Source organism: Dipodomys ordii, unplaced genomic scaffold, assembly GCF_000151885.1.
Source record: "Dipodomys ordii isolate 6190 unplaced genomic scaffold, Dord_2.0 Scaffold130, whole genome shotgun sequence".
Lineage (NCBI taxonomy): Eukaryota > Metazoa > Chordata > Mammalia > Rodentia > Heteromyidae > Dipodomys > Dipodomys ordii.
The window spans coordinates 2134534-2156554 of record NW_012267346.1 but is presented as its reverse complement, the minus strand read 5'-3'; the positions used below and the strand labels follow the sequence as shown (position 1 = coordinate 2156554).

Sequence of the window (22021 nt, the reverse complement as noted above, 5' to 3'; positions counted from 1 at the left end):
GCATGAAGCCCTGGGTTTGATTCCTTAGTATCTCATAAACAGAAAAAGCCAGAAGTTGTACTGTGGCTCAAATGGTAGAGTGCCAGCCTTGAGCAAAAGAAGCTCAGGGGCAGTGCCCAGGACTGGCTAAATTAATTAATATTCCTAAATGAATCTGGAACTCTTCCCTTTCAAGTTCTCTTTCTTCTTTCTGGTAAGAATTTCTGGAATAATGATGAGGAAGAAAACTAGTCTTTTATGCTTGAAGAGGAAGAAGAGAGAGAAATTTCTGGTTAGCAGGTAAATCAGAACAAATTTCACAGGAGAAAATTTCAAGGATAGCTACATCAAATGGAAGACTCTTTGCTCATTGATATGAGAGAAGTGATCTCTTGGTAACGCAATAGCTTTGCTATTCTGCTTAAATATGGTCTGGTTAGTGATAGATTAGAGTTCACTGAGTAAGTACTCACTGATTAACTTTAAAGAAGACTAAGCAAGCAAATGAAGGGAATAGAAAAGTCAAATTCTCATCCAGGCAACAGTGGCTCAGGCCTGTAATCCTAGCTGCTCAGGAGGCTGAGATCTAAGGATTGAGGTTTGAAGCCAGCCTGAGCAAGAAAGTCCATGTCACCCTTATCTCCAATAAACTATTCAGAAAAAACTGGAAGTGACACTGAGGCACAAGTTGTAGAGTAACAACCTTGAGCCAAAGAAGTTGGGCCAGTGCCCAAACCAAGAGTCTCAGGACTGGCAAAAAAAAAAAATCAGATTCTTATTTGTTAATTTTATTGTTAAGATAAATTTATTTTTAACTTATATAGAATGAAACTGTACATAGTAATGGGGTACCATGTGAAAGTCAACCTATGTTGTATAAATGTTATACATTAGGTTAGAGATACTATATCTGTGTCTTCAAACATTTACCATTCTTTATGATGAAGCCACTCCAATTCCCTTCTTTTTTTTTTCTTTAGACTTCTTTTTTTAAAAAATTATTTATTGACATCCATTAGTTGTAGAAGGAAGGTTTCACTGTGACAAACTATCGTGATCAATGTTACCCAATCATCTATCATTCTTCCCCACCCCTTTCCTCTTAAAACAAGTTTCATTGTTCTATTTTCATACATTGCAAATAAACCACAAGGAACATATGCATCCTGCTCACCCTGTTCACTAGCTCTCAGCCCTTCTGCTGGTGCCTACTCTCCCCCATCTGAGTCTGTTTTATTTTCCTTTCATTCATTTCCTCTTTTTCTTAGATACATTTGAGATGTACAGAATATTATTGTTATGTGTAATCATCTTTCTGTACAATAGCGTACCACAACATCTTGCTTCTATTTAATCTTTTTTTTTTTTTTTTGCCAGTCTTGAGGCTTAAACTCAGGGCCTGAGCACTGTCCCTGAGCTTCTTTTTCTCAAGGCTACCACTCTACTACTTGAGCCACAGAGCCACTTCCAGCTTTTTTTGTTTATGTGGTATTGAGGAATTGAGCCCTGATCTACATGCATGTTAGACAAGCACTGTACCACTAAGCCACACTCCCGGCCCATTTCTATTTAACCTGGCAGTATAATTCTAATCACTGAATACAGAATGAATGACAGAAACCCCAAATCAACATTAAGCAAATAGCACAGAAATATTTTTGGGAAGGATTGTGAGTAGACACTAAAATTAGTGGGCAAATAGATGACAAGGAATAGGATTTTCATAGACTGAAAGAATACCCCAATAGTGAATGACTACAATTTTATGTTGCCTTCACATCCATTCTGAGTACAAGTTGGACTTTCTCTTACCAGAATTAGGGCTCCATCACCCTTCACCTAGTTTCCAATTCAATACCTCCTTCCAGTTCCTCAATGTGGTCAGTTCTCAGATCTGCTTTACCTAACTTCCTCCTAGTGACCACCTCCCTCTGGGCCAGCTAGATAGAGCTGACTTCAATGACTTTACTGATCCTCAGAGCTCACACGAACTTTCAGAACTTGAGTCTACCAGTTAAAACTCCTCATGTGAAACCTGTTTGACAAGTGTGCTCTAATCCAGTAAAGTGTTGGTCCATGGGTCCCTCTCTTCTCATCGTCTGTGTCTCCTACACATGGAGAAAGGGGTGTGTGTGTGTGTGTGTGTGTGTGCGCGCGCGTGCGTGCTCTTTATCTTTAAGACTCTTAATTAAACCGGTTTATATAAATTACTTGTTAATTACAAAGGATGGAGAAAATTGGCAGACATTTGAAATATGAATACTGGATCTCATTATTGCCATCTTGTCCTTACTGCCTGCAAGTTTTTGAGACACGAGTCCTCTTGCAGTCACTGGCTTTCTAATAAGGACTATCAATTCAACCTCTCAAAATGGGGCTTTTCTCTATCTCCCTAATCGAATTCCTATATAACAAATCAAGTTAAGAATAATATCAATAGTGGTAATACATGGTCTTCATATTCCTTCTCATGAGCTAAGATCACCTGTGATATTCTTGGCAAAAATTAAAAATAATGCTTAACCTCAGTCTGATTGTAGAAAAGCACCAGGCAAATCCAAATGGATGAATATTGTATAAATGACTCACCTGTACTCTCCAAATACATGAGGGTCCTGAGAGGAAAAGACAAACTGAAGACTTGTCAGAGGAGGCCCAAGGAAAGACCACACAGAATAACAGAATGCATTCTAGACAGGAAAAAACATTTGTGGGTCAATTTGTAAAGTTTCATTAAGGCATGTCAATTATTTAGTTTGAGGATAGCATTGTAATTATTTCAATAACCATGGTTCCATAAGATTTTATCTTTAGGGCAAGTTGGGAATATGACATACAGGAACTCTACAAATTTTGCAGCTTTTTGTAAGTCTAAAATTATTTCAAAATAAAAAGTTAAAAATACAGCTTTCTGGTGTGACTCTTGGATGATTTGAAATTTGTTTGTTGGCAGAAATGTATACTGTTAGATTCCTCTTTAAAATCTTGCTTTTTAATCTCCAGGATGTCAGGCTAACAGCCTGACAATTTTAGAGTTATTTATGAATGCCCTCAAAAAGTAAGTTGAGGCCCTTACACTTGCAGCTGGATGGAGTCTTCCAAAATAATCATTCTAACAGAGTTATTTCAATTGTAGAATTGTAGAAATGGAGACCAGGTGCAATAGTGACTTAGCTCCAGATGGTAACGGAACCAGAAACTTAATACTTTGCATCATGGGCTGTTACTGTTTAAACCAGGACCAATTACCTCTCATTTAAAAACCTCATTTCTCATTTAAAGTGTGCTAGAAACATTTTTAGAAAATGTATCTTACTCTGGAAAGTCCAAGGGGTGACAAGAGCAAGGAATGATCCTTTTCAGTCTTGTTTGTATGCGTTGTCTTCTGAGCAATTTCATCGCCGTCAGCATACATCTTCTGTAACTTCTGCATAGCCCAGTGCTTTCTCCATGGTGGGCTGTTAACCAACCCATGGAAAAGACAGAAGTCTAAAGGACAAGGCTATAGAAGATAGATTTTTTCTAGATATTATCTCCTTCCTTCCCTCCATCCTTCGTTTGTTCTTTCCTTTTCTTCTTTTTAATGCCATTACTAGGGCTTGAGATCAGGACATAGTGCTGCTCTTGCTTAGCTTTTTCACTCAAGGCTGATGTTTTCCTACTTGATCCACAGCTCCACGTCTGGATTTTTGCTGGTCAATTGGAGATAAGTGTCTCATAGACCTTTCTGCCTAGGCTGGCTTTAAACCAGGATCCTTAGATCTCAGCCCCTTACATAGCTAGGATTATAGGCATGAGCCAACACCCAGATTAGGTATTGTCTCTATTCTAAAAAGGATCAGAGTGAGCAGTGATGTAATTAACTTTTATGATCACAAACTTTAATGGAAAAATTAGTTTAACTTATTAAAGCATAATCTGTTGTTAAGCCTTGACTTTTGAAATACTAAATGGGAGATTCAAGCTACAGTAAGGGACAGAGAATAAAGATCTGTGACTTCCCTGTTGTCAGTAATGTGGATCCTGATGAACTTGATCTAATTTCTAATTGTTGGTGACTTCTTACAGCATTAATTTCTTTTCTTTCCTTTCTTTTTTTTCTTTCTTTCTTTCCTTCCTTTCTCTCTCTCTCTTTCTTTCTCTCTCTCTCTCTCTTTCTTTCTTTCTTTCAATTTCTTTCTCTCTCTTTCTTTCTTTTTTTCATTGAAAGTATTTCCTTGGAACTTCCCTCCTTCCCTCCTTGCCTTTTTCCCTTCCTTCCTTCCTTCCTAGCCTTCTTCCTTTCTTCCATCCTAAGCTTTTGCACTCAAGGCTAGTGTTTTTTGCCACTCGAGCCACAGTTCTACTTCTAGCTTTTTCCTGCCCAGTCTGGCTTTAAACTACAATCCTCAGATCTCAGCCTCCTTTTTATTTTTGGTCAGTTGTGGGGCTTGAACTCTGGGCCTAGGTGCTGTCCCTCCACTCTTCAGCTCAAGGCAAGTGCTCTACCACTTGAGCCACAAGGTCACTTCCCATTTTCTGGTGGTTAATTGGAGATAAGAGTCTCACAGACTTTCCTGCCCGGGCTGGCTTTGAACTGCAATCCTCAGATCTCAGTCTCCCGAGTAACTAAGATTACAGGTATGAGCCACTGGTGCCTATCATGTTTCTTTTTGTAAATTATATTTTTATTTCTAAGTAATTATACAAAGGATTTATCATTCCACAAATCAGTTTATAAGTGTCTTGCTTGGCATCACTCTTTTCATAATTCCCTTTCCCTCAATTTTCTTATTTTCATAGGATATGCACTGAATATCATAACTGCATTCCCCACCCACCCCCACCCCACCATATCATTTTTCTGAGTAGCATTTTATCTGGGTCTAAAACATTTTATTTTCTGTTTCTTTGCCTCTCATAAGCTTTATATAACTGAACTGTTATATAAATTTCTTGTCATGGAAAAGTCAAAAGTTTTAGAGATTGATTTTGACAGACTTTTCAAAAAAGTCAGCATCAGTCCACAGATGATTTTGTATAGGGATAAGGAGGGTACAGAATGGTCCCATAAAACCAATGACCTCATATAGCTTTTGGGGGAAGGGGTTATAAATAGGTTCCTGGACTTTTGTTTGATGTCTCTTTGCTCAGATGATGCCATTGTGACCTTAAAGTTGAAGCAGCATTAGGTTGGTTGCAGTCCCTGCACAATGACCAGTGACAAAAGCAGGAAATGATCTCTTGGCTCTTTAACATCTCCATCATGACTTGAACACTACTTCATTTGTCTATATACCCACACATATATATGCACACACATAAATACAGATATACACACAGAGTTGGAATTATCAAGACTAAGGTTGTCTCCTGCAACAACCTGCTAAATTTCTGGACTGACTATCAATAATCCCTTCATTTCCTCAGTTATAGTTTTTTTAAGCAACTTCAATATTTTTGACGTCAATGAAAGACCAGCCAGCCTTTCCTACATCTGTCTTTGAAATATAATTTTCAGATGATTAATGTCACTGAGTTAGCTATGAATCATTGTTGTTTACTAGTAAGCTTTGTTTCATTTTGCCATCTGAAACAGAAATAGAGAGTAGGTAACAGGAATGTTTTATGTACAATCTTTTCTACAAGGTCTGGAGTGTCAATATGCGATAACTCAGGACGTGAAGTCATTTTTGTGGAAGAATTGTTTAAAAAATACTGTTCACTAGCTGGGCGCCGGTGGCTCACTCCTGTAGTCATAGCTACTCAAGAGGCTGAGATCTGAGTATTATGGCTCAAAGCCAGCCAGGGCAGGAAAGTCTGTGGGACTCTTATCTCCAATTAACCACCAGAAAACCAAAAGTGGTGCTGTGGCTCAAGTGGTAGAGTGCTAGCCTTGCTGAAAAGCTCAGGGACAGCGCCCAGACCCCAGAGTTCAAGCCCCATGACTGACCCAAAAAAAAAAAAAACTGTTCCCTAGGTGATGAGGTTTCAATTCCTGAGCTAGTATGATCATAGTTTTAAAAGTTCAAAAACTAGAACTATATAGTCTCTGTGTATGGGTGGGAGGAGTTTGCTGCTACTAGAGTTTGAATTCAGGGCCTTACATTTTGCTTAACTCAAAGCTATTGCTCTACCACTTGAGCCACAGGTCTTCTTCTGGCTTTTTAGGAGTTAATTGGAGATGAGTTTTAGGGACTTTTCTCCCCAGGTTGGTTCGAACTACCTTCCTCGGATGTTAACCTCCTGGATAGCTAGAATTAAAGTTGTGAACTAACATCCTTGACCGAAGTATAGTCTTTTTAAATTTCCTTAAATTACTGTAGAGAGGAAAGGAATGTCTTTTAAACATATAATGTAGGAAATCCAAATTTAATATTTGGACTTATATGGCTCTAGTCACTGTTGATGGAAGAATGAAAAGCAGCTGATGAGTATAGTAACTGATGCCTTGAGCAGATTTTTGAGCACTACAGAAGGAGGGTGTGGTTTGACAACTGTTTTTATCTGTGGTACTATTTACTCAGGAATACTGGATGAGTCTGAATCCTGCAGACAGCTAAAAGGGTCAGGATGTAGTGAGTCGGGCCAGAAAGAAAAATCATAAAAGGCTTATAGGTCAGGCTTTATATGATGACTGACATCTGTCTTATTTCTCTAATGTCTCTGGTTTCAGATTGCCTGTTTGGTACCTGTGGATCAGTTTCAGCTTTATCAGCGGTTAAAATTCGAACGAGGTATGCAGTCTTCTCTTTATCCTGGTGGCCAATGTGGTTTTCCATGCATTGTCTTTATACCAGTCTGTGTGGTTGATTGAGACAGCTGTGGGTTGTCACAGAGCCATGAAGCAACTCAGAAAGAGGACTTGCAACACCACATTTCATTAAACCCACAACCAAGATGAAACAAAACAATACTAAGAAACAAAGAAAAGCAAATAAAAAATGCAGACAAGCAGGAAATAGAATTGTCCTGAGGTTGATTGTTTCATATTTCTAAAATTTGCCTTAGGTGTCAAAGGTGTGGCAAAAGTTAAAAGGGTTTCATAAGAGTATTACAAAGGAAAATAACTCTCAAAATTGACTTAATCACAAAGTTATTCACTTTTTTCTTTTTGCTGGTTCTGGGTTTAACTCAGTGCCTGGGCTCTGTCCCAGAGCGTTTTTGCTCAAGGAAGCTCTCTACCACTTGAGCCACAGCTCTGCTTCTGGCTTTTTAGTAGTTAATTGGAGAGGAGAGTCTCAAGGACTTTCTTGCCTAGACTGGCTTTTTGAACTACAATCCTTAGATCTCAGCCTCTTAAGTATCTAGGATTACAAGTGTAAGCCACCAGCACCTGGCTCCCACTTTTTTTTGTTGTTGTTAGTCATGGAGCTTGAACTCTCGGCCCGGGCGCTGTCCCTCTTCAGCTCAAGGTGAGCCCTCTACCATTTGAGTTACAACGCCTCTTCCGGTTTTCTGGTGGTTTATTGGCGATAAGAGTTTCATGAACTTTCCTTCCCCAGGCTAGCTTTGAACTGCGATCCTCAGATCTCAACCTCCTGAGTAGCTATGATTACAGGCATGAGCCACCAGCGCCCGGCCTGGCCCCCACTCTTAAGATCACCTCAAACCATGAATCAGCCCAAATACTTTGATTGTTCCTTATAATATTTACTATTTGTTCTTTTGATACTACTTTTATCATGAGAGTGAGGGAACTTGCATGGGTATTGTTCCAGTGGAAGTTGCAATGTGGTGTACTGATTTTCTTCCTGACTTTGGGTTTGGAGCAATCTATATTGCCTTTCTACTTTTACCATCCCATTTACATGTAGAAATTATATTTTCACTCCTGTTGGCTTCTGACATGTCTTTTGAAAGAGCGCATGCCATCTCCGAAAATGTTTTTGAATAAAATGATCTATTTTTTCAGAATCTGAGAAGTTAGAGAAAAGTCATTTCCTTCAGCACTCATGAGATTGGTTCTCTCACTGAATACAAAAAATTTCTAAGCTGGGCGCTGGTGTCTCACGCCTGTAATCCTAGCAACGCAGGAGGCTGAGATATGAGAATTTTGATTTAAAGCCAGCTCTAGGCAGGAAAGCCTGTGAGACTCTTATCTCCAATTAACTACCAGAAAAGCCAGAAGTAGAGCTGTGTCTCAAGTGGTAGAGAGCTAGCCTTGAGTATAAAAGCTCAGGGACAGAGACTAGGCCCAGAGTTCAAGCTCCAGGACCAGCACTAAGTAACTAAATAATTCTATAATGTAGCATGAGCTGATAATTTTTGTCATTGCTGGCTCTTTCCATCTGGATCAATAAATTCTAGAGATGAATACAGGGAGAAAATAATGAACATTCATCTATCATACATAATAAACTTACAGTGCATAGTAACTGTTATCTTACCTAATTTTTGCAACTACCCTGATAGGTAATTAATATAGGAGAAAGAAAACCATATAGAGCATAAAGAGGGGCATTAAAGGAGGGACCTGCAAAGGATTCATAGCATGGTGTTCACTACCTTGGACCAAGATCTGCCTCAGACTTAAGGATACTTAATACTGAATGATTAGTTCTTCAGCAAGCAAATAGATTCATCTCTCTTGGGTGGATCATTTAACTAAACACATAAGATGGCATAAGCTGAATTTTGGGGGAAAAAAATCTTTAAATTTGTATGAATTTCAAATGCAGGTGCATTTTTGCTCGATTGTCCAGATTGAAAACCAGGTAATAGTTCAGAATCTTGTTGCACAGGAAAGGTAGTGAATTGTAAGCTAAGTGGATGAAGATAGTCTGACTCATTGGCTTTATCTGTTGATTCAATTTAACATACAAATTAACAACCAATATGGTTTTCATTGTGCCCCTCTCTAATCCACCCCATGGGCTGACTATATAGTATAACATGATATATAGTTATTGGATGTGATAGCTAAAGATGGCAAGGCCCTCAAACATCTGTCCTGCCACTCTCCCTCCTTTTCTCAATAATCCTTCCTTATGAAAATGAAGTAAGCCAGACCCAGAGAAAAACGTTGCATGGTTTCCCTCATTCGTGGTAGCTAGAATGTGCCTAAAAATTTACAAGCAAACATACCGCATGCCAGCCATGATACATTCTACAGGCCTCTAGGCACTCATACACAGTGAGACCAAAGGAGGATATTCTTGGGAGAGGAACACAAAGGCACAATACCTACGTGCATCGTATAAAACAATATTTATAGAAATGAACGCCAGGAAACGAAAATGAGTTTTTTTTCTTTGTGGCTGTTTCTATTTTCTTTTCCTTTTGTCTTGTTTGTTTATCTGTCTTTGGGGAGGGTAAAGGAGAGGCACAGAAATAGAGGGACAAAGGGTGACCAGGTGCAGGTCACAATGTAGTGACCACAAGACACTACATTGAAAATGAACTATACAACTTGTGGGTGGGGATGGGAGGGAAAAATAGGATAGAGCTGGGGAGAAGGGGTGACACTGTTCACAAAGAAATATACTCTTTATCTGATTTATGTAACTGTAACCTCTCTGTACATCACCTTTATAATAACAAAAAGGCATGAAGAAAAAAAAATGAAGTACAATTGGAATATGGACATCCCAATAGGTGCCTGGCTTCTATTTGGAAAAAGTCTAAAGAGTTGGATTTTCTGAATTTCATGAGTCCTACTGAGCAAATGGGCTGTTTGTATATTCTCTCTTCCACCCATCTCCTTTCTAGCTACCCCATGGCCCAAGCTGTCAGTGGCCTGATTCCTCATAGTGTTCATTTCAGGGAACACGTTTATTAGTTGAAATACTCAATTTATAATTAATCCAATAAGTCCAAGTCAAACCAGGAATTAAAACTTTCTTTGGCTTGGTTCTCACTAATGAAAGCCAAATATACAGCTTTGGTTGATGTAAAAGATAGTGACAGTCATTTGAGGTTCTTCTTACCAGCTGTGTGGCTGTGGGCAAGGTAATTAAAGTGGTCTTTGCCCCTCAATTTCCTCATCTTACAGATGAAGATAGTAATTATTCATATAACAGAGTTGAGACAAGGATTAAGTGGATTAAGATCCATAAAACTTTATCCGGTGAGAGCTGTATGACTCAGGGCTTGGTTGTTGGTAATAAAAACACTAATAACTTACTGGTTGCTGTTGGCTCATGTCTATAATTCTAGCTACTCAGGAGACGGGATCTGAGGATCAAGGTTTGAAGCCAACCTAGGCAGGAAAGTCTGTGAGATTCTTATCTCCAATGAATGCTTAAAGTGCTGGAAGTGGAGCTGTATTTCAAGTGGTAGGGTGCTGCCATAAACTAGCTCAGGTACAGAGTCCAGGCCCAGAGTTCAAGCCTTAGCATTGGTACACACATGTACATGAGTATGCACACACACACACACACACACACACACACACACACACAATAGTAGTAACTCCAAAGTGTTGCTTTCAGATTAAAAGCATATTCAGTGTTCTCCTACTTCCCCTCTTCCGAGATAATCATGATATTCCTTAGGAAATATCCCCAGATTGAAGAAGATATGGTGACTGTCTTATTGTCAATGGGAGCAGAACACTCTTGTTTATTGGGCGCATCCAAGTGGAAATAGACTTGCTATGGTTAAGGTATGCATGAGAGAACTTAGAACAAGTTCATACTCTTCCTCCGAATATTGTTTTGCTTTGTTCCTGGAACTTTTTGTTTCCTGTAGTGCTTAACCCTACTTGTAATTGGCTTATGTCTTTACAAGATAAGATACTGTATTCTGGTTAAAAACTGACAAACTGGGCATGCCTGGGAGCCTATCTATCTCTATGTTCAGTCATTATACACGGAATTGGAATTTTTCCCTCACTGACAAGTTCTAAGCAGTTGTAGATCTTTTTATTAACAATTGATTTTATTATTTATATTTTATAGAGCAAGCAATTCAAAATTAAATGAGATTTGCTTAGGATAACATAGACTGTGCCTAAGCTTTTCATCTACAAAATATTTTAAATTCTATATTAAAAATCATTTTGACTCAGTAGACTCTATGTTGAAAATGAACTATACAACTTGTAGTTGGGGATGGAGGGAATATTGGAAGAGAGTGACGGAAGGGGTGACATTGTCCAAAAAGAAATGTACTCATTACTTGACTTATTAAACTGTAACTCCTCCGTGCCTCACTTTTACAATAACAATAAAAATATATTTAAAAAATGAACAAATACTTGCATTGAAGAAAACTATTTTGACTTAGTGGACTGTTGAAAATGAACTATAAACAACTTGTGGGCAGAGATGTGAGGGAAAACCTGGGAAAGTATGAGGAAAAGGGTAACATTGTCCCATGACTTATGAAATGGTAACCCCTTGTGTATCATCTTTATAGTAGCAACTAAAAAGAAAATTCATTTTGCCAGTATTGGGGTTTGAACTCAGGGTCTAGCATTTGCTAGGCTAGAACAATAGCACTGAGCCATGCCTCCAGCCCTGGTTTTTTTTTTTGCTGGTTATTTGTAAGACAGGTTCTTCTTTCCTCCCAGGTATGTACCTTAGCTGCACTCAACCTACTTTTAAGAGTTCCCATTATTACTAACTAGGATCATGCTACTGTGTCTGACTTTTCCTTTGTAGAGACAGAGTCTTGAGGACTTTTCTGAACTGGCCTGGTACAATGATCCAATCTCAGCCTTCCACATAGCTTGAAATGACAAACATGTACCACTGTACTTAGCTATGGGTTAAAAAGGGAATCTTAGGTATTTTTCTACCCAGGGCTGCCCCCAAACTGCAATCCTCCCATTTTTAACCTCCCAAGTAGCTAGTATCATGGGCTTAAGCCATCTGTGCCTGGATAAATTTTGAAACGTCCTATTGTGTTAAAAATATATGACAGAAAATTTTCCATGCTATTTTTAAGCATACAGACCAGTGGCACTGATTACATCCTTACAGCTCTCACTGCTGTCTGCATTTATATTCCATCTTAGCCAAAAGGCTAAGAAGCGACTTGTTGCTGTTCACCCAGTGAGACCTGGGAATGCAGTACCTTGTAGGCAGAAAATGGACCACACCATGTGGGTATGGACAAAGTGTGTTAGAACATCATGTGCTTCTATACAGCATAGGAGCATAGAAAGTAAATCTGCAGGCAGGGGGCAGTTCCAGGACAGTTACGGGACAGAAAACTTAAAACGATTTTCGGGAAATGCAGACAATGAGAGTTAACAACCTTTAATCAGCGAGCAGGAAGAGTTGTCAACAAAGGTGGAGCAGTTCCATGTGATCAAAGATAATAAAGAGAAAGCAAGGTGCAGGGGGGCTCCAGTAAAACAACTCAAAAGGAATCTTGAGGCATTGTTCTACGGAATTATTTGGAGGAGCCCAAAGGGCACTTTCCCCATGTCCTCCATCAAGGTCATGGCCGGGCATCCCGACCTTCATCCAGATGGGGAAAGAGCTTCTTCCTTCCAGCCTAGAGGCTGCAGCTGGGTACCCTGACTTTTGCTAGGATTGTGGAGGAGTTTTCTCCCCATTCGCCAGCATACATAAACCTCACACAAGACCCCTCAGGCAGGGTCATGCGAGTCTAGGTCTTGGACAGAGATTCACTATCTGTTTCTAAATCTTTTTCATGACCCCAACAGAAATCCTACAGCAGTTATTCCCCATTCCTCTGCCCACAGTCCTGGCAACCCCTAGACTTTCTGCCTCTGAATTTGCCTGTTCTAGACTTTACAATACTTTTTCAACCTGTGGCTAAGATCAAGAATAGATACTTCATGTAAGTGGAATTGTTCAGCATGCATTTGTTCATTTGTATTTGTCCTTATTCATTTTTTTATAAGATGTATCCAACTTGTAGTGTTTGTCAAACCTTCATTCCTTTTGTTTGTTTTTTTTTTTTTTTTTGCCAGTACTAGGATTGGACACAGGGCATCATGCTTACTCAGCTTGCTTGCTCAGTTGGCACTCCAGCGCTTGAACCACAACTCTAGCCCAGCTTTTTTTGGATATTTTTTGAGTATCAAAATTATTCTCCTATGTAGCTAGGATTACAGGTATGAGTCACCTATGCTTAGCACAATTTATAACCAAATGCTCCAGTGCATGTTTATATCATATTTTGTTTATGGACACGAGTTATTCCATGTTTGTTTACTGTGACTCATACTACTATGCCCATTGATTTACAAGTGTCTTAAGTTGCCAGCTTTCTGTTCTCTTGGATAGGACCAAGGAATGAAATTACTGGGTTTATGGTAATTCTATGTTTAGTTCTTGAGGAACTTCCACACTGCAAAGCCCTATAGTTTAAATATAAGTTTAATGGGACAGTTTATTATTGTAAAGAATTGAAGTTCAACTTGGTGACCACTTTGGTCTAACCTTTCATTTTATAAGAAAGGAAACAGAGCCAGAGATATTTTGATCTCAGATGATTTTGGAAGGTAGTTTGTAATCAAGTAATTATTCATTGCCATTCATTATAAATAATTATTACTGGAAAGTACAAATCCCAAGTAAAAGTAAGATTAAGTTAATAACATGCTATGCAATAGAATTTACTTGATTGGGACAATCTCTAACTGTATACTTTATGTTAACAGTTCCTGTTAACCTCACACTCAAGGCTTTTTTTGTTTTTTTCATATAGTACATAAAATTTTTATTATAAATAAATTCCTGACAGTATCCAAGTTAACATTCTGCAGAAAACATTCACTTTTTTTGTTGTTGTTGTTGGTCATGGGGCTTGAACTCTGGGCTTGGGCGCTGTCCCTGTGCTATTCAGCTCAAGGCCAGCACTCTACCACTTGAGCCACAGTGCCACTTCCGATTTTCTAGTGGTTTATTGGAGATAAGAGTCTCACGGAGTTTCCTGCCTGGGCTGTCTTTGAACCGTGACCCTCAGATCTCAGCCTCCTGAGTAGCTAGGATTATAGGTGTGAGCCACTGGCGACTGGTTAAAAAATGGTCTTTTATAACACTGTCTCCTTTAATATCTGTACACCTTGATGTTGAAGAGTTACTTAAAGCATGTTTAACTAATAGGAGAAATTATACAACTGTAAGTTGCTTTAGTTCCTTTGTAAGTTAATCTGTTCTTGGATACAGGTATTATCATGTAGTGATTAAGAACTCTTACAAATGAGATAGTCATCTTGTTTTCTTCATAAAAAAATAACTAAGATAGGTGTTTTCCTGTTGCCATTATTATTATTTTTTGAATAATGTACACTGAGTGTACAAAGGACTTCCATTCTGTACCTCCATAGATGTGTACAATGTACTTTGTTTAAATTCATCCCTATACTTTTTAACCCTCTTCTCCCTCTTTTTTAACCAATATTTAGTGCTGTTTATATATATAATATATATATATATATATGTATGTGTGTATAATGTACTTTGATCTTGTTCAACCACAGCAGACTTTCATTCCCCTCTCCCTCCTTCTTCCTGGTCTCCACATCAGACAGTTTTTCTTTTATGCTTTATGTTTCATTCTTATCATTAGGAAGCATCATCTCTTCAGTGATGGTGTTAGTGGGTTGAATGACTAATTGGTCCAGATTTTAAATTTTGTCCCTGAATGACTTTTTGATATGGGCTTATCTCACTCAGTGTGATGACCTTTAGTTTCATCCATTTTTCTACAAAATAATGTGATTTTATTCTGAATAATGCTCCATTGTGTGTATATACCACATTTTCTTTTTTCATTTATAAGTTGTTGGGTAACTAGGATGATTCCATAGCATGTGGATATTATTGATAGTGCTTCAACAGATATGGATATATATTGACTTATACTCCTTCATATATATGCCCAAAAGTAGTAGCACAAGATCATAAGGTCTATTTTCAGTTTTTCCTTCCTTCCTCCCTCCCTTCCTTCCTTCCTTCCTTCCTCCCTCCTTTCTTCCTTCCCTCCTTCCTTCCCTCCCTCCCTCCCTCTCTGCCTCCTTCCTTCCTCCCTCCCTCCATCCCTCCCTCCCTTCCTTCCTTCCTTCCTTCCTTCCTCCCTTCCTCTCTTCCTCGCTTCTTCCCTCCCTCCCTCCCTCCCTCCCTTCCTCCTTCCCTCCCTCACTCCCATCCTTCCTTCCTTCCTTCCTTCCTTCCTTATGTCTTTGCTTCCTTGCTTGCTTGCATGCTTGCTTCCTTCCTTCCTTCCTTCCTTCCTCCTTTTCTTCCTTCCTTCCTCCTTTTCTTCCTTCCTTCCTTGCTTCCTGTACTGGGGTTTGACCTCAAAGCCTGGCACTTGCTAGGCAGGCACTCTGCCACTTGAGCTACGCCCCTAGCACTTTTTTGCTTTTGGTTGCTTTTCAGTTAAAGTCTCTTGATGATGCCCAGGCCAGCCTGGGACTGAGTACATGGCAGAGCAATATCATTCCAGTTGTCTTTTGTCTTAATCCAAATCTTTTTCAGCCTGTTTCCCCTCTTCAGGTGAAAGGTTCTAGAGAATTACATGGGATCTTGACATTGTGCTCATCGCTCAGGTCATGTATCTTATTACCTCCTGCTATACAGGTTACCCTTACTCTATGATGAATCCTACCCTGTCTTACACCCCCAAAGTGGTCATGACTTACTGAGGTAGGGCAATCCATGTGTCCACTTTTAAGAGAAAAGGTTCCACAATGATACAAGAGAGTAAAGTACATTCAGGAATGGGACAGACAGTGGAATTCTAGGAGCAAATGAGGTGTGATCCCAGCATACTCTCACCCACTTAACCCTGACTTATTCTAAATCCTTTTGTGAGTTTTTAATATCACAGTTAGACTAGATGAGCTCCAAGGTTGTTTCCACGTTTTCAAATCTATAGTTCTCTTCACCCCTATTGAGAGCAACCCCTTTGATGATGGCCACCTCTGCTTCAGGGTATTTACTGTAGCAGATGTTAGTTCCGATCAACTTAATTGCATTTTAACTATCTGCAGAAGACCTTTGTTCTTTGAGATACTGGAAAGCAAATTAACTTTGGCATAATTAAAAATGCAATGGGTCAAAAAAATTAAAGCCACTTGATTTATTTCAGCTGATAATTAAATTAACTTTCTACAATCATATACATTTATATGATGTCTATTTTTACCACAGACTCATGATGATGGAGGATGACAGCAAAACCACTCTTGTCAGTTGAGAGAATAGAAGAACAATTTAAAAAATCTGGCAGCATATTTTCAATGCTGTTGGTGCCAGGTGGGGAAAAAGCAAGTCTTGGATTCTGTTTTTGAGAATCGAAAACAGTCATTTGGGTCAGACATGGTCCTTAAGTCTCCAAGTAGCTCTAATTTCCCAGACTGCTTCTCTTTCCCAATAATTGTCAGAATGCTGAAGTAGAAAACCACTTTAAATAGCATTTCCTGCCTTGCATAATTTACATGAACAAGCACAGTCTTAAGATCAAATAGCCATGGGCTTTAACTTCAGTAATCTCTTTTTCATAAGTACATTGCAGTTAAAGTCTGTGCTTATGCCATTTTCTATAAGGTATCAGTGGGGTATCCTGGAACAAATTACTCACAGAGAGAACGCAATAATTATTTATGAAGCACAAAAGACACTGGGTTTGGTGACCTATGCCTGTAATCTCATCAGGAAGATCTTGAGTTCAGGGTCAGCCAGGATTATATAGGTAGATCTTGTCTTAAAACATCAAGCAAGAGGGGGAATAAGGCCGGGCACTGAAGGCTCACACCTGTAATCCTAGATACTCAGGAGGCTGAGATTTGAGGATCACGGTCAAAGCCGGGCAGGAAAAGTTCTTGAGACTCTTATCTCCAATAAACCACACAGAAAACCGCAAGTGGCACTGTGGCGCAAGTGGTAGAGCACTAGCCTTGAGCTGAAGAGCTGAAGGACAGTGCCCAGGCCCAGAGTTCAAGCCTCACAACTGACCAAAAAAAAAAAGGAGGGGGAGTAAAAGCAAAAGTATATACTTGATTTTTTTTAAAAAAATTACTTTCTATTAGCTTTTGCTTGTATCTGCTGTTTCCGGGGCAGGGTTGATAGACATTCCTAAGGAAGACTGCCTTGTGATGCTATGGTAACATTTCAGTGGAATCTGGCCAGGCCAATAGATTTGGGTGCCTGACCCTCTCAGAAAAGCTCTACTTTGAGACTACCTAGTACACAACTCTTCAAGTTTCTGTTCTCCAGAAATAGCTGACTCAAGACCGAACAATGCAGAACCTTACCATATATGCTGCTGCTGCTTTGTTATTATTATTACTAGTCTTGGGGCTCTTAATTGGAGATAAGAGTCTTACAGACTTTCCTGCCTAGGCTGGCTTTGAACCTCTCAGCTGTAAGTCACTGGCATTTTGGCTTTATTATTTTAGTACTAGAGAGAGAACCCAGGGTCTTGCGCATGCTAGGTGAACATCTACCACTGAGCCATACCCCCAGGCTCCATTACCTTTAAACACCACTGGGAATTGTTCTAATGACACTGTTTCTTACACCTTGATTTCAGTACTTCATTATTTATTCAACAAATACATTTTGGGCATCTGGACAGGTCAGTGGTTGTCAATGAGATGAATTGTCTTCTGTAGGACATTTGTTGATGTCTGAAGACATTTCTGATTGTCATGACTGTGCTAAATCTTTTTGATAATTTATTGGAGATAAGAATCTCAGACTTTTCTGTCTGGGCTGGCTTCAAACTGCAATCCTCAGATCTCAGTCTCCTGAGTAGCTAGGATTACAGGTATAAGCCACCATTGTCTGGCTAGGTTTTTTTTTTTAATGTACAAGTTATAAACAACCCTCAAACACAAGACTAGTCTTTGCTCAGTATATTTGTCACAAATGTAGCAGCATCAAAAGTTTTCAATAATCCTAGATAGATAGGTAGAATTTAGATAGAAAATCAGTTTATGTAGGTATATTTTATTACTTCAGATCAAGAGGCTCTCATGAATGTTTAGAAAATAGCTATGCATGGCTATTTGATTGCAAAGAATAGATAATTCTTTTTAGCCCTGTCTCTAAGAGTAAGATGAATCCTTTACTCTTTAAAATGTCTTTTCCTTAAATTTCTGCTAATTTATTAAGCTCTGCTCGTTAACAGAAAAATATAAAGTGGAGAGGGATTTCCAGAATTTGGCTAGCTTTGTGTAGTTATTTAGAATGGCTATTTATGATTACTGTTGTTGTTATTGTTATGATTGTTATCATCATCATCATTATCATTTGCCAGTCATCAGGGCTTAGGTGCTATTTCTGAGCTTCTACCACTTGAGCCACAGTTCTATTTCTGGCTTTTCTGGTACTTAATTGGATGTGAGTCTCCTGGGCTTTTCTGAGTGGGCTAGCTTCTCATCGTGATCCTCAGACCTCAGACTCAGGAGTAGATAGGATTATAGTCATGAACCACCAGAGACTTGGGCCTGCCTGCCTGCCTGCCTGCCTGTCTTCCTTCCTTCCTTCCTTCCTTCCTTCCTTCCTTCCTTCCTTCCTTCCTTCCTTCCTTCCTTCCTTCCTTCCTTCCTTCCTTCCTTCCTTCCTCCTTTCTCTCTCTTTTTTTCCCTTTCTCTCTTATTTTCTTCCTTTCTTTGTCGGTCCTGGGGCTTGAACTCAAAGTCCTAGGTACTGTTCCTCAGCTCTTTTGCTCAGGGCTACCACTCTATTACTTTGAGCCACAGCTCCACTTCTGGTTTTTGAGTAGTTAGTTGGAATTATGAGTTTCAAGGGAGCTTTTCTGCCCAGGCTAGCTTTGAACTTCCATCCAAAGATCTCCTGAATAGATAGCATTACAGGTGTGAGCCATCAACACCTGTCAGGCTATTTACTTTTAATGGTTTTTCAAGAAGATAATGACCCAACTCTTTGGGCAAGCATTTTATGAAGTAGAACTAGAGCAATATTTAAAAGCCTTAAGGTAAGTTCAAGTAGCCATATGAAACACAAAGCAAATCTTCCTTAACCAAGTGGTACCATATTACTCTATTGGTGTTCTATATGGATGGACACGTCTCTAGAATACAATCATGTTAGATTTTAGCTATCAGTGCTTTGCTTTTACTTTAATTATCTTAAATGGGGGCCTAATTTCTGTTTTCTCCTGTGTGCAAAAGATTTTAATCAACTAGGCTGTCATAAATACATAGTGTTTCATCCAAGAGTGCTAGAAAGACTCATAGGGAGATCTAGAAGCACCTATTTTGATATGCTGTGATTCTATGCAGAAGAAACAGACTGTACTTCAGAGTAGGGGACTCTGATACCACACTGGAGTTGAAGAACTCCAGTATATGTACAAGAAGCCAATACTGAACAATAAACCAGTTTATATGATCAAAGGTATCTACTCTTTAGAAAAGCATAGGTACACATGTGAGTTTTATTCAGAGCTTGTATGTTTTTGTGTTTCTTTTAAATACAGGATCTGGAGTCTAATGTCCTGAAAGAGATTATTCTCTCCCTCTTTTACCTTCCACATGCTGATTACCTACAGAGTTGCTACCTCAAAGACACATCTCTTTCTCTTTTTTTTCCTCTCTGTTTATGTGGTAGTTAAACTCTTTCTGGCTTAATCTCTGTTTTCATCTCAGCATGTGTTAGCTACTTGGTTCCGGTGATTAGGAGGAACTAGTTTTTCCTTCTGATTTCAAAGTTGATTGAAATGGGGAAGCTTCACTGTGAATATCTGGGTAAAAGGAGCATAGGAAACTTGCTGTAAATAACTATTAAATAGGCCTTATCTCTACTGAAGAGCTTCCCCTAGCTATTTGCTTTGGGTTTTATATCTTGTCGGATGTCCTTGATTCACAGTGCTCAGTTTCTTGGTGGGCCAGGGGTTGGGGTGTGTGTTTATTTCAAGCGTTCCTTTGCCTTTTATACTGTGATGTTCGTGCTGTGAGATTTCTACAAAGGGAAGTACTATTTTCCAATTTTATATGCCCAGGACCCTAAATAAGTACCTGTCATTTGTTGAGTGAATGATGAAAAATAGACATAGGCCTAATTTTTGCAGTCTTATAATCATATGAGATCATGCCTGAAGAGACATTTATACAGTCCAATTTAAGGTAAGAGCTGTGCTTAATGATAGCCTGAGTCCTCATAAATAAGTAAGATAGAAGTCTCTAGTGGGTCCTGGATACCAGTTGTGGATGGGAGCAAAGGAAGCGATGTTAGGGTAAAGGAGAAAGGAGGACTCAGGGCCTTGTACATGGAAACCGGAGTATCAGATATGACAGATTGATAGATGCACTGAATGTGCTGAGCAATTTGTTAAAAGTTCTTGCAGTAAGTTTAGGAGGCTGTAGTGGACAGGAATAAGAGTCAGAAGGTGTAGATTGCTCACCTGAAGAGTAAGATGAAACAGGATGTAAGACAGGAGTGAGTTCCAGAGAAGAGAGTTCTAGAAAGGATAATTTTACTTGTTCTAATGTTTGAAAAAAAATGTCTGTAGTTCCCCTTAGAAGTGATACTTTGTTTTTTTTTTTTTTGTCGGTCGTGGGGCTTGAACTCTGGGCCTGGGTGCTGTCCCTCAGCTCTTCAGCTCAAGGCGAGCGCTCTACCACTTGAGCTACAGCGCCACTTCCGGTTTTCTGGTGGTTTATTGGAGATAGGAGTCTCACAGTCTTTCCTGCCCGGGCTGGCTTTGAACCGTGATCCTCAGATCTCAGCCTCCTGAGTAGCTAGGATTACAGGCGTGAGCCACCAGCGCCCGGCTAGAAGTGATACTTTGTAAAGGAGGGTTTAGTGTTGGAATGCTGTATGTACAGTCTTATGTTGTGCCAAACTGATGTCTTTCTAAACTTGAGAGCTCTAATTGATGTGAGTTGAGACCTATGACCTCATACAGATCAAACATACTTAAAATACCAGGATTGAAACAGGATGATTTTAGAGTGCTTGTGCACATCTTTTAATGACAGAGTTAGAAAAGTATGGAAAATAAGTTTCAATGCAGGGCATCCAAGATGATATTTAATATATATATAATATCATACATATATACATCATACATATATTAACATGTGTTATATTAAAATATTATAGGCTAATATATTAATGCATTGTATTAATATGATATATGTTGTTTTTATAGTATACTATAAATCTATATAAATGAATATGTAAATAAACATAATAACCATATGCATTCTAAGTCCCACAGGAGTTAGGTTGGGTCTTTAAAAATAAAAAAGCAGCCAGATGCTGAAGGCTCATACTTGGAATCCTAGGTATTCAAGAGGCTGAGATCTGAGGATCGTGGTTCAAAGCCAGCCATGACAAAAGAGTCTGTGGGAGCTCTTATCTCCAGTTAACCACCACAAAACTGGAAGTGGAGGTGTGGCTCAAAGTGATAGAGCTCTAGCATTGAACAAAAGAGCTCAGGGACAGCTCCCAGGCCCTGAGTTCAAGCCCTACAATCAAAAAACAAAAAATGAGTAACACAAACAAGAAATGAATGACTGCTTTAAATGAATAGGTAGCATCCATTACCTCCTCAGGCAAATTGGAGCACAAAAACAAAGTATGATACATTCAGCTCTGCCTATAACTTAGAGGAATGACCTCTATGAAGTGAACAGGGAAGAGTAATGAACAAGATCCTGCTTCTATGACCTCCCCATCCCCAAATGAAGGCAGACACACAGTAGAAGTAGCTCCTTTATTAGAAAAAAATGAAAAACAAGAAAGGCTTTGAGTTGGCCAAAAATAGAGAGAGGGTTTTACTGAAAAGGAAAAGCATAAAAGGAGAAGTGATAAATTTGAGTTGATACTATACAAGGTAAATTTCCAGGGGACTAACTTAATTTCATCTTCTTTACTTCTTTTTGTTTGTTTGTTTGTTTTTAGCCCAAACAACTTATTTTATTATAGTCCTCTTGACTTCTAAAAGTTTAGGGATCTTTGAGGGCCAATTTCTCTTAGAGTCTGGGAATTTTTGAGTCATAAGATTCTACTTTCTGTTCTATTAGTGTCAAAGCACAACAGCCCCCAAATTATTAGAGAAGACAAAACAATTAAGAATGCTATTTTGTGTGTGTGTGTGTGTGTGAATTCAGGGCCTGATTTGTCCTTGAGCATTTTTTGCTCAAGGCTAGAGCTCTACCACA

The 22021-nt window shown here is 39.1% G+C and overlaps 1 protein-coding gene across 1 annotated transcript in view; it reads left to right on the top strand.

Moving 5' to 3' along the window:
- Positions 1-22021, top strand: part of Rnf144b (ring finger protein 144B) — a 78160-nt gene that overhangs the window by 44188 nt on the left and 11951 nt on the right. The window contains exon 4 of the mRNA XM_013030463.1: positions 6635-6695. Within this exon, the coding sequence (XP_012885917.1) occupies positions 6635-6695 (61 nt within the window). The remainder of the gene's footprint in view (positions 1-6634; positions 6696-22021) is intronic.